Source organism: Ammodytes marinus (assembly GCF_949987685.1).
Source record: "Ammodytes marinus genome assembly, chromosome: 14".
Classification (NCBI taxonomy): domain Eukaryota; kingdom Metazoa; phylum Chordata; class Actinopteri; order Uranoscopiformes; family Ammodytidae; genus Ammodytes; species Ammodytes marinus.
The window spans coordinates 16,019,059-16,036,095 of record NC_137218.1 but is presented as its reverse complement, the minus strand read 5'-3'; the positions used below and the strand labels follow the sequence as shown (position 1 = coordinate 16,036,095).

At 41.0% G+C, this 17,037-nt stretch overlaps 2 protein-coding genes across 2 annotated transcripts; both read right to left on the bottom strand.

Moving 5' to 3' along the window:
* Positions 1–56: 56 nt before the first annotated feature.
* pigs (phosphatidylinositol glycan anchor biosynthesis, class S) lies at positions 57–4,513 on the bottom strand. The gene is made up of 12 exons (XM_080041027.1): positions 4,480–4,513; positions 3,454–3,593; positions 3,250–3,361; positions 3,062–3,151; positions 2,868–2,959; positions 2,441–2,681; positions 2,192–2,334; positions 1,977–2,091; positions 1,711–1,856; positions 1,472–1,572; positions 1,181–1,391; positions 57–630 (listed from the first exon to the last, which is right to left on the bottom strand). Exons 1-12 carry the CDS (start codon positions 4,496–4,498, stop codon positions 352–354), a joined length of 1,689 nt encoding a protein of 562 aa, XP_079897153.1. The 5' UTR covers positions 4,499–4,513; the 3' UTR covers positions 57–351.
* A 1,091-nt stretch (positions 4,514–5,604) lies between these two features.
* On the bottom strand, positions 5,605–16,776 carry aldocb (aldolase C, fructose-bisphosphate, b). The gene is made up of 9 exons (XM_080040721.1): positions 16,681–16,776; positions 9,617–9,733; positions 8,837–9,048; positions 8,337–8,391; positions 8,067–8,227; positions 7,882–7,965; positions 7,608–7,782; positions 6,768–6,967; positions 5,605–6,661 (listed from the first exon to the last, which is right to left on the bottom strand). Exons 2-9 carry the CDS (start codon positions 9,726–9,728, stop codon positions 6,569–6,571), a joined length of 1,092 nt encoding a protein of 363 aa, XP_079896847.1. The 5' UTR covers positions 9,729–9,733; positions 16,681–16,776; the 3' UTR covers positions 5,605–6,568.
* Between the last annotated feature and the right edge of the window lie 261 nt (positions 16,777–17,037).

Sequence of the window (17,037 nt, the reverse complement as noted above, 5' to 3'; positions counted from 1 at the left end):
ATTAGAGAAGTATTCCAAATAATGATCAGGTTTTCTTATTTTATTGCTGGCCAAAGAGCAAAAATATGAGTTACAACGTAAGTCTTTATTTGTTAATAACTTAGAGCAGAAAGTGGAATTCAAATATACAACTTGTAGACATTTACAACAATTCAAGCTTTCCAGTGTACAGCATCAGCCAGCCACAGCAGCCCTTCAATCACAATCTCATATTAAACACAATTCATTATCGGAAACAATAAAAAATTACTTATTTATAAAACCCATGCCCCAATCCTGCAAATTAGTATTTCTCCATGCTTTCACCACACATTGCGTTTTTTGTTCAGACCATTTGTTCGGCACAACCTCTCAGTCCTTCTTGGCTTGCTTTTCTCTGCGTCTCTGTCTGACCTCTGACAAGATTTTGAGCAGTGACAGCAGAATAGGCACGCACATGGGCAGGAAGAGTGGGATGTAGATAGCAAACTTCTGGTCATCAGGGAAATAGAGCAGGTGGAGGAGTGAAGGGTCAAAGAAGGCTCTCTCTGATGCTAATATGGCCTCTTTACTGTACTGCAGTGCAAAGCCCAGGTTCCCTGCCTCCAGCTCAGCCACGGCCAGCTGCAGAGACGTGACGGCACTAGACACCTGAAGGACAACAACAACAATGACAGGTTGGAGTGGACAGAACTGGTACAGCTATAGGAAAGGAGAAGTAAGTCTATTTAAATACCAATTTAGCCATTATATCCATGTCACATTGTGTTCATTATAGCATATTTTATGTTAGAGGGGTAATTTCATTCTTTCTTGGTTTATGATAGGCTGGGTTTAAGAAAGGAACTATTAGGATATGCGTCCCCTTGAGGTCCTTTTCTGTTAACATGGAAGCTGCCGAAGCAGTTTCTAGTAGCAGTTAAATACATGTTTTTCAGATTGACTTAAGATATATAAGTTGGAGGAGGTTTAAGGCACTGGCCATAGTATCCCTTTTGTGATCTCTAATTCAAATGAATATAGTTCCCAAAGATACTGGGGGGGAAAAGAAAAATGTTGAATGAAGCGTTTCTATTCTAGACTATAAAATAAATAAATTCGCAAAGTATCATCTGTGCATACAAAACAGGTAAAATGAGGTAGGCCTAACTCTAACAAACCTACTGACACATGCAGGTGTGTGTGTGTGTCTTAATCTTACTTGTTGAGCAATGTTATCGTTGATAACAATGTTGCCTATCTGGTCCAGCAGCTGTGCCAGTGAGGTGATGGTGGTAGTTGCTGTTGCTACATTTTCCACGGTCCGACTCCACATGAGACGGTCCAACTCCCAATCCGCTAGTCCAGTACTGCCGCACGGTGCCACAAGGAAGCCCGGGGGAGGGGTTGACGACTGCACACCCAACAGTAGCCTGACAAAACATGGTACAGCAATGTTACCTTGTGTTTTGGGTGAAAAAGCAACACCTGTCGTACTAAGCCTTCCATTTACCGAAGCTGCGCAAGGAAGACTCCCATGACTTTGGCCATGTTGATGTTTACGTCGGCCGGGAACACAGCCTCTGGTCCATAGTAACCATTGACATTGTAGACCTGGAACAACATGAAGAAAAATCACTGCATAGCTGACAACCTATCAATAATATATGACATATTCACTTATAATACTGTATTAAGCAATGAACGTTCATAGTATTTAGACTGCTGTCAACCCGTGTAGCCTTTTCTTACCATAATGCCACCCCACCTTGGAGAGTGGAAGGCATTAGTAGGCACTTCCTGTTTGTTGTGGTCCTGAATGTAAAGGGGTGAATGGTGGGCATCCGGGACGTACAGAAGAAAATTCAACACCGGGTTGGAAGATGCAGCATTTGAACCTAAAAATCAAATTCAAAAATAAAAGAAAAAATAGTTATGTATACATAATATTAGAACAAACTACACCTAACAACTTAACATTTGAAATATGTTCAGCATGCCAAGCTCTCTCTTCTTACCAAGTCTGGCCTCCACAGGGTTGATGACGTGTGCCAGGCTGTCAGAGTTGAGTGTGTAGCCGCCGCGGCTGCTGTCAAAGCGCGGGTTGACACCGAGCACGGCGTAGTGCAAGGTCTGCAGGGAGAACATGTGTATTAACATATGGCGGATGAGCATCTTGTCACAATGATGATGTGGGTGCTCTAAATTCATCACACACTCGCTCACACACTACCTGAGAATCGATGCTAAAGTTGGCCAAAGGGGACAGTTTGGTAAGCAGAGGTTGGATGTACGTCTCCACGGCACCCTCTATGTCCCAGTGCAACCTGTGTGACTTTGGGTCTGGATTCAGCAGGCTGAACGTTATCTCATAACCTAAAGCCAAGATAAGCAATAAAGCAGAGAACATAAGTCAGGTAAATATTGACTGATACAGAAGAAGTTCAACCCCCTTTATGCCTTTTCTGAAACAGAGACCGACCTGGGCTGGATTTAAAGGCTCTCATGCTGTCAGCGATGCTCTCCTTGTTGCCAGGGCTGAGGCGGACCCTGTCGCTGAGTGCGGCGGTGATGTCTGCGTGGCTAAAAGACATGACCTGCAGCACCTGCTTGATCCGAGGCTCCAGGTGAGCCAGCAGCTGCTCCAGTGTTCTGCCCACTCTCATCTGGGCTCCTATACGCAGCAGGGCTGTGCGCCGCTGACCTATATACACCTCCACATCCTGAGAGACATGAAGGTACAGTTGGGTTATTATTTTCTACTTATCTGGAGTAAATTCACGAAAATACAAATTTCAAAAGAAGATCATAAAACTACACACTGATTTTAATTAATCCAATAACATATCATGACCACATACACAGAAGTATGTATAGAAAAGAGAAGATTTTTTACAAATAGTTTTAACCTCAGGCAGCAGTGAAGATAACTCCGGGATCACATATACCACCAAAGAACCGCACGGACTCTCACTGAGCGTGTGCAGAGATAGATCTGCCTCTACAGAAAAAGATGAACAAGGGAGACAAATTATTCATACCAACGGTCTCACTGAGATAAATCTTTTTAAATAAAAAAACAAACAGGTAGGCAGCATCTCACCTGCAGCACTGGGCTGGTTCAGGGCGTCCTCCTCCATGATTGTAGCTGTGCGGTACCTCGTTTCATACCTGTACCTCAAAGCTGTGTCATCTAGAACAAAAGAAATTGAGAAAAGATAGAATTACCTTGCAGAAGTCTTCATATTTGGAACCATAAAATAACGGTGTCTTTGAGCATTAATAAATCACCATCCACTGAGTGTTCCTCATCCTGCGTCTGCGTCAGTGGGACTTTTTTCTGCTGTTCGGGCATCACCGTCCCGCGAGCAAAAACCACTTCAACATCAGCACTCAACTGTAGCTACAAAGGAAAACAGGGAGGCGTTACACATGGCAAATATAATGGACCACAAGACAGAGATGTGTAGTTCACTGCATGAAGCACAAACAAACCTGCAGATTATCCAACTCTTTGATCTGACTGACAGGCAACCAGGCGCGGTACGTTTCAGTTGTTCGCCACCACAGAGGGACGCCGACGAGGATGACCACCGCTGCTATGGACAGAGCAGCAAGCTGGCCACGCCTTCGCTCTGAGAGGCACATGAGACAGGTAAGGCTCAGGACATTGCTGTATACGTGTGTATATTTATATATACAGTAGAGAGAGAGAGAGAGAGAGAGAGAGAGAGAGAGAGAGAGAGAGAGAATTGTATTTTTCCATGCTGTATACTGCAGTTGTAACTAAATTATCTTTGCTTGTGTGGTCATTGTGGATATTATTGCAAATCAATGTGCAGGAGAGTTTGGAAGCCACAATGGATTTGAATATGTTTTATGCATCAATGTGATTAATATCTTAATTGGTCACTAGATAACATAACATACATAAATAAATAGGCTAACACATTGTAAAATGACATGTACCATCATGAAAGAGAAGTTTATCTAAATCCAGAGCTCTCCCCGACACCTCACCATTGAGGAGATTACATACATCTGATCATTCCATAACTGAGTTAGCAGATATACTCAAGGCTTCATTATAATATTAAGAAAGTTTCTTATCGAGACAACAATGATTGATCAACATACAGTAAATGGCTGCAAGAAATAGTTTATTTCTAAAGCTATACAGACACAGTAAGGCGAAATGGGGTGTTCAGCTATACTGGGGAGGAATTAAGAAATCCAAATGTTGTTGCTAATCGTGTATTTAACAAAATAGTCATAAGTTGGTAAGAACATGTAGCAGTGCCTTCAGTGATAAGTGAAGGAGGGCATCATTGATGCTGCGGCAAGTGCAGCTAGCTAGCTTTTAGCTTCAGAAGGCTCCAACGTGGAGACAACAGAGGCCTCGCTACGACTGCTGTATGTTGAAAAACATGCTCCAACAAACCGCTGTAAACTGGTCTACGTGCTGCCTTTCTGTAGGGATAAAATCATTCATACAGATTTCGTTTTTTGGGATCTACTCACCCACTTCCGCGGTAGCCATTGCTGTCAATGAACTGAATGGGGTACGTTTGTTTAGATTCACCAGGCCTATTGTAATTTACACGTGACTAGACTGTCCGTCGGAGAGCTGGTTTGAGACGCAGTGAGGGACAACCCCGCCTCTGACAGGTCCGGTGAGAATATCCAATGCACACACACAATACAATGTGAGAAATGTTGGCCACCAGAGTCCCACTTGGTGGCATACATGCTGGCTGGCGAAATTCACATTATGTCCAGTTACCTTTAAAACCCAAATTATTATTTATTCAATCAATGGCTACAAAAATGGAAAACATCAAAACAGCAACAGCTATATAGAAATATTTGAAATTTAGAGATGAAGATGGTCTGCTGTAGCTTATATTGAGTGGGGTTTTCATTATTTAGTCCACTTTGTTTACATATATAAATTATTCCAAGAGGAAAAATAATAACAATTCACGTTTCTCAGAGGTGGCATTTATTGTCATAATGTAATAGACTAGGCCTAGCATATGAATATACAAGAGTTTCTGTTATTTTCCTGTCACCATTCAAAATACAGAACTATTTTACAGCTTTTAGGAAACATTACTGGTAATAGCAGGTCACAACTCTCACATCTGGAGGCTGACCTGTACAATAACCATAGTGTGCTCTGTTGATACTGAGTAGCTTTACTAAAGCATATGGGACTTACACTACCCTAAAAACCTTTTAAAAAGCCTGTTTGCGTATTTATAGCAATATCCAATCCAGGATTCTGAGTTAGCCTACATGTGGGATAACTAATACCTACATCCTGCTGTATCTGACTGTCAACATACTAAGTGAGGAATAATTTTCAATCTAATAATTTTCATAAACAATGCAACCAGAGGGATTAAGTCCTTTTCAAACGGCAGTTATCAAGTCAAATTCTCGCCTGTTTAGTTTCATGGAAGTAGATTGACTGAATATACAGGACATGAGGAAAGATCTGGTTGACCAACGCAGAATAAAAGAGCACCCAAAGAGGAATGGGACGGCATGCATATAACAGGAAAAATGTCACACAAAGAGATCTCTGCTATTCTTTTTTTTAAATGTTTATTTTTCTCCACTATGTGACACACCAAGTGCTTCAACAACAATATTAACATCACACACATTACAGTAATCAAACACAGCAGTGACTGTTTCCCCCTACTGCCAAACCCCGCGTATTGGTCCATATCATGTTAACAGAAACCATCTCCTTTTCCCATGGGGTGGGGGGGCTGGGGGAATCAGGAAAAGGAGGAGGAGGAGGCTGACACACAAGCATCACATAATATCAACACCTTCACACAACTGAATACATTAAGTACTGAATGTAATTTAAAGCTAATGTTAGACTGAGAATAGACACACGCGATGTTTCTCTGATTAGTGGTGATTAGAAGCGCTTGAACAGAAAGGTGAGGATGGATCCAGGTGTGAGTGTCTACTGACATCTGCTGGAGCTACTGTTGTCTGAGAGTGCAAACGAGAGCACTCCGTCCGCGCATTTGGGACAGTCTCTCAAAAGATCAGCTCCAATCTGAAAAAACGCATGTACTGATGCCACTAATAATGGGCTGGTCCCACTGTGGATGTTAGCGCAGCGGTTACAGGATACAGGCTATACTGCGTTCAAACTGAAGCGAAAAACACAGACACACACCTCAAGATTTACCATGTTGGGGAGAAAGCATCCAGTGTAAAAACTGGTTCAGGTGCAGTTCAGAGGAGGTATGAATTGAATACTGGCTGATTATCTTCATCCACTGTTCTTTTTTCAGCAGCTTCTAACTTCTTATCTTTGTTAGAGACAAGACAGCTAGACGTGACCTAAAATAGCTTCCCACTTAAGTCATGAATTGTCTCAAAAACACTATTGATTGGTTCGATTAATGTTCCCTTTAGTATTGTAGTTTCACATTATGTTTTTTTAAATACACATATCTAACTCTGACAACTCTAAAGTACAGTAGACAGCGCAGGCCTGTGTTTGATGGAGGAGTGAGAGGGAATAGCAGAGCAGATAAAGACTACACCTAGGCCACAGCTGAATGTGGTCGTTTGCTGTTTAGTAGGCGTGGTTAGCCACATAAAGGGATTTTGAGCCGGCGCAAGAATCTCCTGAACCCTCGTACTTTCCGAGCGCAGCCTGCCCATTTGCCTGAAGAGGGGACAAAGAAAAGTCTAATTAACAAAACTGCACACAGGAGGTTTTGATGACATTTTGCTCTGCGAGGATGTATAACCATTCACGGTATTGCTCTGACCTCAGCACGTTTGATGAATTCCTCTGCGGCAGCCTTCTCGTTGTTAATCTCTCCTTTCCATGCGTTGAGGGCGGAGGCCTGCAGGGCGCGGCCGTAGGAGAAGGTCAGGGCCCAGGGCCTAGCCAGTGAACAGTTGTTCATGGCATTCAGGTTCACGCTGGCCTCCTCTTCGGACTGGCCACCTGACAAGAAGGTCACTCCTGAGAAAAAACCCAGACATAAACATGTTATCTATGTGCACAAACTAGATTTTTTAGACAACATTTAGGCTTTCAACAATACATTATGTGGTAATACTTAATTGTATGGGTCTGTAAATCCCTATTAATGTCCTTGTTATGTAATTTTCCAGGAAGACCTTTGGAATATCGCACCAAGTATTCTGAAAGTTTAATTGTGTCTCTATCTCGCTCAAAATCAGTATCAAATGACATAATTTTTTCCAGAAAATAAAACTATTCTGAAATATTAGGCGTAATAGAAAAAAGAAAATGTATTGATACTGATGCATTATTGATACTGTAACGCCAATTATATTATGTATTCTAATAGTTATTTTGCCATTTTAAATTTTCATTTGGCCTCCTGTCAAACTTTCATTACACAGATTTGACTTCATGAAAGCTATAGAAGCACCCTTCTCTGACAGGGCACACACGTCCATGTTGCCGTCTGAATGTGTCAAAGGGCTCACACTTTCTGGACTGCACTGAATTTTTTAACACACTTTTATCTCAAATGACAAATGAAAAACGTTAGCCATTTTTGGTTTGTTACAGTTCATGGACAACACACATATCATGAGGATTTAGCTTTACAGTATATACGCCTGTCTCTGACCTGTGACGGCGGGAGGCACAGTGCGGCGCAGGGCGGTGACGGTAGCCATAGCGACTTCCTCACTGTTGTATTTGGTGGGGCAGGAGTGTCCAGCTGTGACCATGTTGGGTTTCAGCAGTGTGCCTTCCAGGTACACATGGTGGTCTGACAGAGCCTTGTACACTGCAGCTAGGACCTGGCAGCAGCACAGAGACACATGGACTGTCAGAGCACTGGCACAGAGTGAAATACAAACTTACAATTTTTTCTTTTCTTTTTTCTTCAGTAAATTCACCTTCTCAGTGACGTACTGGGTGCGCTTCAGGTCATGCTCTCCGTCAGGAAGGATCTCAGGCTCCACAATAGGAACAATACCATTCTAGGACACAAATACAAAGTCAACATTTGAAGGAAACTCTCGCCTCACTGCATCATCAGTTGTCCTCAAAAATGTCCTCAAGTAATCGCAAATACACCAACCTGCTGGCAGATGCTAGCATATCGTGCCAGCACATTAGCATTCTCAAAGATAGCCAGCTCAGACGGCGTTGTGTCGCTGATCTTCAGCACGGAGCGCCACTTAGCAAAGTCTGCGCCGTCCTTCTTGTACTGCGCGCATCGCTCAGACAGCCCGTCCAGACCTGCTCTCCAACATACACACACAGGAGCATCCATCAGTAATACATCAGAGCCTTTTTAACGCGTGGGAAGTTTGGAGTGTTTGTGTGTGAGTGTTATCATGCCTCTTACCCTGAGTGGTGGTCTCTCCATCTGTTCCAGCGAGGGGCACAACACCTTTGTCCACCTGGCAAAAGTGACATACACCCAAATATAATTTAATTCTCGTGTGCAACCATTTCAGCTTATATAAGTGACATACTAGTTTTTCTGGAGCACCTAAACAAACCTACTACGTCAGCTCTTTTCCCCAGGTCGTCCTCTAAACCTGATTAGCTGTTATGGGTGGGTCTGTGTGTGTCTAAACATGCTCACAATGAGTCACGTGGTTCCATATATTATTGCCAAAGCAACTGAGGGTCCCACAATCATGGTTCCTGTACTTTTAGTAGACTGTGGTTGAGCATGACAAAAACCATGTACAAAAACAGCCTAACGCTGAAACCAGGAAATATGTATTAAAATGTGTTGGAGAATCGGGGAAAGATGAAGAATTTAAACTGACTAATGTCAGATGTCAACTAAATAGGTTGACTTTGGTGGTTTTAAATAGAACATTAAGCAGTGTGCACCTTGATGCCGACGACCATGTTGCGGTCTTTGATGAGCTGAGCGAAGTTTGTTCCATCGTCTGTGTTCTGGTAGAGGGTTTCGTGGAAGAAGATGACCCCTCCGATGCAGCTGTCTATGCGCTCGTCGGCTGTGAAGAGGAGCTGGCGGTAGCGACGCCTGTTCTCCTCTGTGTTCTCCACCCCGATGGGGCTGAAACGTTTCGCCATGCTGCCTGTTAGACAAAACACACACACACAAACAGCTTATTATTCAAGACCCAAACTACTGAGCCGTTGTGGATCAGGCTTTGACCCTTCCTTGCAATTTTTTTTATTAGACATTTATGAATTCGATGACAACTCGTAAAACCACCTTTGTAGGAGCTGTCTAATACATGAAACATAACATGTAATTGGAAAAGCAGTTTAATCAATAAGTTTTAATCAAGGTATTTATAAGAGAAAATCAGGTAGTTGTTGTGTAAAATAGTTAGGACCTTTTATTTGTTCTATGAAAGAAAAAAGTATTAACATGGCTTCTATTATCTATTATTACGATATTAACAGACAAATAGTGTCCCCAGCAGAGTTCTGTATCCAGTTCCATAGTGATTCTGAAAAATTATATACCTTATCAATCTGATTTTGCGTAACACTGACTTAAATATTTAACAAAGATGTATGTATGAAAGTATCCATCCATGTTTAATTTGGAGTCACGCAGAATTTAACAGGAAAAATATTATTTATGTTGTAATTTTGCAACTGAACACACACACACAAAAACACACACTTGCGTACCGGTGGACTCATCGGCTGCGAGGATCCCTTTGCCTGGAGCTACTATCCTCTCTGCGATGTCCTGCAGTTCCTTTTTCTGCTCAGGAGTCAGTGCTGGATACTGGTGAGTCATGGTTGCTGAAAGAAAGAAAGAAAGAAAGAAAGAAAGAAAGAAAGAAAGAAAGAAAGAAAGAAAGAAAGAAAGAAAGAAAGAAAGAAAGAAAGAAAGAAAGAAAGAAAGAGAGAGAGAGAGAGAGAGAGAGAGAGAGAGGCTGTGAAGTGACAATTGTTTCACAGTCTGTTACCTGGACGACTGCCCAGCACCGGCCTCATTTTGTCCCTCTACTGTATTCGACATGGCTACCTCGCTGAAGCACTAAGCTCCTCTCAGTGAGGGCAGGAGGATTGGTGTTAGTGATGATTCATTCAAGATGGAACTGACAAGACAGAAATAGTTGTATATGATCAATTAAATAACTATTGTGTAGCTGTCATCTCAGACCCAAATTGAGATTTCTCATTGATTTTCATATGACACGGTTACTGCGTTAACTCAAAAAGGAAAAATGTCCCTTTCATATGTTGTCCGGTTGTATTGGTGCACTCAAAAAAGTGAACTCAGTGAGCTGTTGAATTTAATTAATGTTTTTATGTCAAATTTAATTAACATGTCTGTGTTGGCTTTTAAAACGTAACCCACTTCAGTTGGTTTCACTTAAATGTAAGACTTCTTAAAACCAAAGAACGCCAGTTGAGTAAATACAAAGTAACAGTTTTGAGTAAATCGCACAATCAAGACTGAACACACAACAATTGTCCTAGATGTGTTGCCGTAGGCCAGCATTGCGCATGCTCGTGAACGTGGACATCGGGAGCAAGAAATTCAAACGTCGCCATCTTGACTACAGAGTACAGACGCATGGCAAGCACCAAGAGAGTTGTACTGAACAGCCATCTAAAAATCCTCATAAGTTTGAAATTACCTTTAAATGCAACATGTTTTCTTTCTGCAGTTAGGGAAGCAAGGCAGTGTGAAAAAGGATTTACCTTTTCTGTTTTTTGGTAAATAATTCTCATTGCTGGGTCCATAATCTCCAATGTGTTGTGTCTCTTAGCCTGTTATCTTATATATACACTGTGTTGTTATCCAAAGTGTGAAAAACATTGCATCGTATGACATTTTCTTCCATTTCAAACGTTTTGGTCGTAACGTTTGACGGCAAGATATGCCTATTGTATTTGCATTAAACGTTGTAATTCAACTATACTACTTGTTTTGTGTACTCTTGGACCGATATCTTATGCACTATTTAGTAATGTGATTTGAATTAACATAATTATTATATATGTAGAAGTTGTTGATAATATATAATCAGGTGAAGTACGTTTTGTCAACCAGTTAAGTAAAACAAAGTACAGTGGTTCCCACACTTACATACACTGTAAACAATTGCTGTAAATTTACAGCAGGATTTCAACAGCATTAACCTGTTATTTATAAAAACAGCATTTAACTGTTAATATAAAAGGCAGTCTGTTAAATGACAGTCCTTTGCTGTTATGTTACGGAATGGTAATGTTTTTCAAAAATACTGAACTTTGCTGTTAATACCATCAAACTTAGAAGGGACAACTTGACATGAGCTGCCTGCACATGTGAAGCTTATGCAATTTTCTTCATTAATCCTCATCCATCCACATCTTAACTAATAAGTGTTGTTTACTTTATATCCTCTGGTTAAGTTTACTTAAAGTTGAGTTATATTTACTTGGAAATCAAAAGTGCAGTTAACATAATTAAACCAAGTTAGTCTGAAGTTATGTTTACTCAGTAGAATGAAGGAAACGGATTGCCTTAGATAAATCAAGTAAGCACAACAAAGTGTATTGTAGAGACGCCCCCTTTCCCACAATGACTTGCACTGGACTAAACGTTTGGTATGTTGCTATTTGCACCCTCAGTAAAGGGGATGTTTCACTCCATTACGTCACTATGCATTTTGTTTAAATAAAACATTTCTGTGTGAACTAACCGTTATTTTTGGTTATAACAAACGGTTTGTGGAAATCTTAAGCAAGATCCCTAGTTCAACTCAGGAGACAATTTGCAATATAAATTAATCATTCCATTGAACTTGATATATTGTGACAAGTGTCTTGAAGTAACAAACAGAAGCTGATCTCTGTGTTTAGCATTTGAACAAATAGGAGACATAGTAAACTTACAGATGGAATGAAACACATCTGCCCAATGAAATATAACATCCCCTTCACTCACGGTGCAAACAGCAACATAACAAACATTTAGTCCAGGTTCATCCCTTTTTTTCATTAACAGTATAATCCTGTCAATTTTAGTGACAGTAAAATAATGTTAATTTAACAGTATTAAAATGGCAACCCTGCTGCCAGTTGATTAATGTTTTTTTCCAGGGACATTTCTTACAGTGTATGTAAGTTAAGTTGGAACTACAATGTGAGGTTAAGTTAGTCTTGCTTAATAAAGTTGAGTCATATTAACGTAAGTGGGTTAAGTCAGTAGAATGATTATCTTTGTTGGTATTACTCAACACAGTTAATTAAGGCAAATGTAGCCATGTTATGTTGAATGTACTTAACCTAGTTAAGTTGGTTGCACACAAGTGAGTTGATTCCATTTTAATCATAATTTTCAAATATATCTAACTTAACTCAGTTGTGTGGAAAACGTTGACATAACTGTATTAAGTAAATTCAACAACTTATTTTTTTGAGTGTGGCAGCAGCAGAAGCAGCATTAAGTGCCAACACACACACACACACACTTCAAAGCGGATTATTTTGTTCCCCATTCCCTTTTTCACTCTGCCGTAAATAAGCCGTTACGTAAACCCTCCCCTCCCCATCCGAGGCAGAGAACACAGAGAGGCAGCCATTATGTAATGTATACTGTGCTGCCAGTCCTCATTATAGCTGCAGGACTGGATGCGGCACGGCTTGTCTCTCCCTCCTCAGCAACCCTTCTCCCACTTTCCCCCCCGAATGACATTAATCTCTTTGTACACTTTACACATACGTGCCTTTTTTAATTTGCCAATGTTTTCTCACGCCTTTTTAATCAGCTCATCTGGTGTCCTTTTGCTGAGCTCACTAAAGCATGCTGCTGTTGCTTTCTTTCTTAAAAAGGATGTCTACGTACGAGCTGAAAACGCAAGGGATTTGTAGATTCACGTTTCTTTTTCACACATCCCTGAAACTCACCTCCACTAATGCCAGGGAACAGGCTGTGACTTCTCTTTCTTGTCGACTGCACCGGTTGCAATGCAGAGTTGCTCCCTGGTGGACAACGTCACAGGCTATAGCTCTGTTCATCATCACACAAGTACAACGCCATGTGCTTCATGGATTACCTATAGCCCGATCTGTTGGGTTGTTTGATAATACTACTTTAGTGACAAACACTTACTGGTTAGCTCCAATCAGCTGTGCAAGGAACTTCAGCTTCTCAAGAAACACCTGGACAGCAGCAACTACATGTACTATACCTGGTTAAGAGCACTGAATGTAAAAGACTAGTTTCAATTAAACTAAGTACAAAACTATCATCGAATAGTGTTTTATTACCACAGCGAGGAGGACGCTACGTTTTATATTTTAAAGCTGCCTGCATTATGCAACTGCATGGTAGAACACAATACATATACCAAGAGGAGGGTTTAGCTGCACATGAACTCATGTGCCCAATGGATTCCCAATGGTAGGCCGCAGCCTGACATACCCTGTATCCTCTGTGTTAATCCTCAGCTTACAGCTATGAGATAACAACATTTAGAGCGCACGCACACACACACACACACACACACACACACACACACACACACACATACACACACAGGTCCCTCAACGACAACAGTGTGCAGTTACAACAACACAAATGTCAATAATGGCTCACTGCTTATGGTTAAATTTTACATGCAGGTGAACGAGAAGAGGCAAGGCCTGCTGGGCGTAATGCGAAAAGTAAGGCCAGGACTGCATGCAGACCTGGTGCGGTGGTGAATAAAACAGGGTGTTTCCAATTGATAAAGGTTAAGGGCACCGGCATGATGTGTGGGACTTCAGTGTGTTTGTGCACTCACAGCTATGCTTCACTGTTCAGCCATACAAAACTCATGCTCAGCAAATACCAGCTATCTTTTGTGAAGGTCTTGCATGCTTTACAGTAACAGAACATTTCCATTGACTTTGAGACCAGTGTGGCTAGGTTTCTGTTGAAAAAACATTGTGAGGTAATGTGAAATGTAAATTCTGTGCAAAGTTGAGAGACCACAGGTGTGTTGTGATGAGGTAATGTATTTATATGTGAGTAAGATTAATAATGGTAACACTATGACGATGGTGAAGGAAGGTTTACTTTGATTTAGTACCGTTAATGAACGCAGGATGTTCCGCTTTGCCTGCCGTAAATAGTTTTGTTTCTCAGAAAGTTTCTTCTAAAAATCAAACCCGTGCAAAGGCCTAAATTATAATAACTATATACAATTTAGTTATTTTCGCCTAAGGTCTCATTTTCTGTTACAGGTAATTTATAATTAGAGGAAAATGAGACACACATTTAAAAGTTCCTCTTAGGTGGTTTAAATTTGACTGGTAAAATTGACCAGTGCATTAGTTTTAGGATAATATGATATACGATCTGGGAGCCAATTAATTTGTTAAAGGAATAATTCATGATTTAAATTGTTTAGCTTTTTGCCTCACTCTCCGGCTCAAGCAAAGACGACAGAGACTGTTCCTGTAACTGCGTACATTTTTTTATATAGAAATGCACATAGGTTGCTCATCCAGGTTAGCTTAGCTCAAACACGGTAGTCAATGGGAGCAGGTCAAAAGATAAACTTTAAAAAAAAATCCGCGCTCTATAATTTTACACACTGTCATTTAAGAACCAAATACATACTGGAAAGAAACCACGAAGTGCATGTGACAGTCGCTTATGTATTTATTTCTTGAGCCAGAGAGTGAAGCAACATTTTGAACTATTCCTTTAAGATAAAGGAAGGAATTTATATTTCCACTTGCTCAGGGGCACTTCAGCAGGGAAAATGCTTGTTTGAGAAACCATCTTTCTTATCGGCAAAATTGCATCCTGGTGCAAAAATGTCATTCAGATATGATTTGAAGTAGCAATCTTCTGATGCCATTTATCACATACTACCACTGCTGACATTGTTTATCATACAGACAGTGTGTGCACGGGGGTAACCTTGTGACGAAGGACATCTCTGCATGATGCCTGAATGAAGTATGTTAAAGGGGTGGACATAAAAAAATATAATAATAATCAAAAAATTATTATATATATTTATATACTTTATATTGGAATCCTTTCCATGCAAATGAGTCAGATGTGAAAGAGAGATAGCTCAGCTGAGGTTATATTCAGTTGTCTTTATTCCTCTCTCCATTGTCTGTCTTCAGCCTGTTGCACAGTGGACGGCCTCAGTAGGACAGACACGATTTCTGCACTGCGACATCAAGATGCAACAGCCAACTCCCCTGCTGTGGCGTCACGCTGAACCACTAAAAACCTGTCATGGCTGCACGGTTATAAGACTGTCAATAAACATCAATCAAACACAGTGCACAACAGCCATACAGCAGAGCCGCCTTACAGACATAGGAGTCGATCAATCCTCCAGTGAAAACACATGAAACGTGTGGGGCGTTAACTCAGTGTATTTACCTAAACTCGGACTGGCACATTTAACATTTATTGATAGTTAAAAGTAAGTTTTAAGCAGGATAAGGGTGTTTGGAGAGAAAACATATTTCTTGTTGTTAGCTGTTGTTGCTTTGTCTGCAGTATCTATGATATCACTACCCGGAGGTTCACCCCCAGGGCTGCACTAGTAAGAAGTAAGAAGCCTGCACTGTGTGCTGCATGTTTTTTTTAACCAGACGACGTGCTGCACCGGCCTCGGCCTCTGTGTTTGGGCTGCTACTATTCTCCAGGAGTGCTAGCACGAACACCATCAGATGTCAAGGCTCTTCCTTATTCCCCCCCCCCCCCCCCCATCTTCTTTTTGCATGACAACTTGAAAACAGTTTTTAGAATTTACATTAGACTAATTTTAATCAATGATAATCACAGTTTAAGATTTTTTTTTTAAATGTGACTATTTCTGGGTTTCTTATTTGATGGATAATTGAATATCTTTGGGTTTTGGGCTCAAGATTTTCTTTAGACATTTTGTTCCCAGTGATTAATCAAGAAAGTTATCAAACGGTGAATCAAATAAATTGAAGCTCTATCTATTGAGGACTGCAACTAACTCATTTCTCTATATTTGAAACGTGTTGCAGATTTTCCTCCAACTAATAGGCTTAAATTAGTCGTTTGGTCTATAAAATATCAAAAATTATTCGAACTGATGAATACATCGAATATTTCAGCTCTACAATGAAACATTCACTGAATCGAAATGTGTGCTGTTGTTGAATGAAGTCAGATTTGAGCAATTTCATTGATATGTGGTGAAGCCAGATCTGTCCCCCTCCTCCTGCGCTGCCCCGCCCCGCCTCCCATCACATCACATCAGATCAGAAGAGGTCTACGTGCTCGGGCTCAGATACCCACTGACAGGAAAGCACTAACCACCATTTCACACGAATTAAAACAGATCAAATAACAGCGTGTGACGATTTTAAACTGAAAACCGATGCAAAAGGATCTCCTCTTTGTGCCACTCTCATCCCTGAAGGTCACCATTTTCACGCCCTTCCTGTAAGGTATTTCGATGATGTAAGCTACTCAGAAAACGCAAATTATAAACTAAAATATTAAACAAAATAATACCTATAAGGGGTTGGATGGGAACTTGCATGGCTTTTTGTAAAATGACACGACGTCACGCGAGCCACAGGTAGTAGTCTACTATCAATTTCTCGGCTACTAGCTAGGAAGATAAAAGTTAGCTTTAGGTCCTGTAAAGCAGCATCACTCTCCAAATCATCATATTTGTTATTACCACCTATCCATAATCAATTACACATGAATAGTATGAGAGGGTTTAGCACTGTTCAGACAAGGGCTCGTGTCTTACCTGCTGGTGGATGTCGGAGCGGAGAAGGTTGCAGGTGAGCTGGGTGCTGAGGATGTGGTGGAGTCTCCTGTTACAATGCTGCAGCGCAACGTGACCCTCTACAAAACCCTCGAGTCTGGGGGCGGAGCCTTGCGGAGCGCGTCGCTACGTCACGCGACAGCACGACCCCGGATAACGCATGCGCTGGACATCTGCGGCATGATTGTGCATCTTTGGAAAAAAACCAAAGCTAGTAGCATGAAATTATGTGAAAAGTTGTTCATAAATCTTCAGCTTTTGTATGGTCAGCTTGGAGCTTAATGAAATAAAGAAATAGCTGATTGAATTTCCTGCGGTGTCCAAAGACAAGAATGTAAA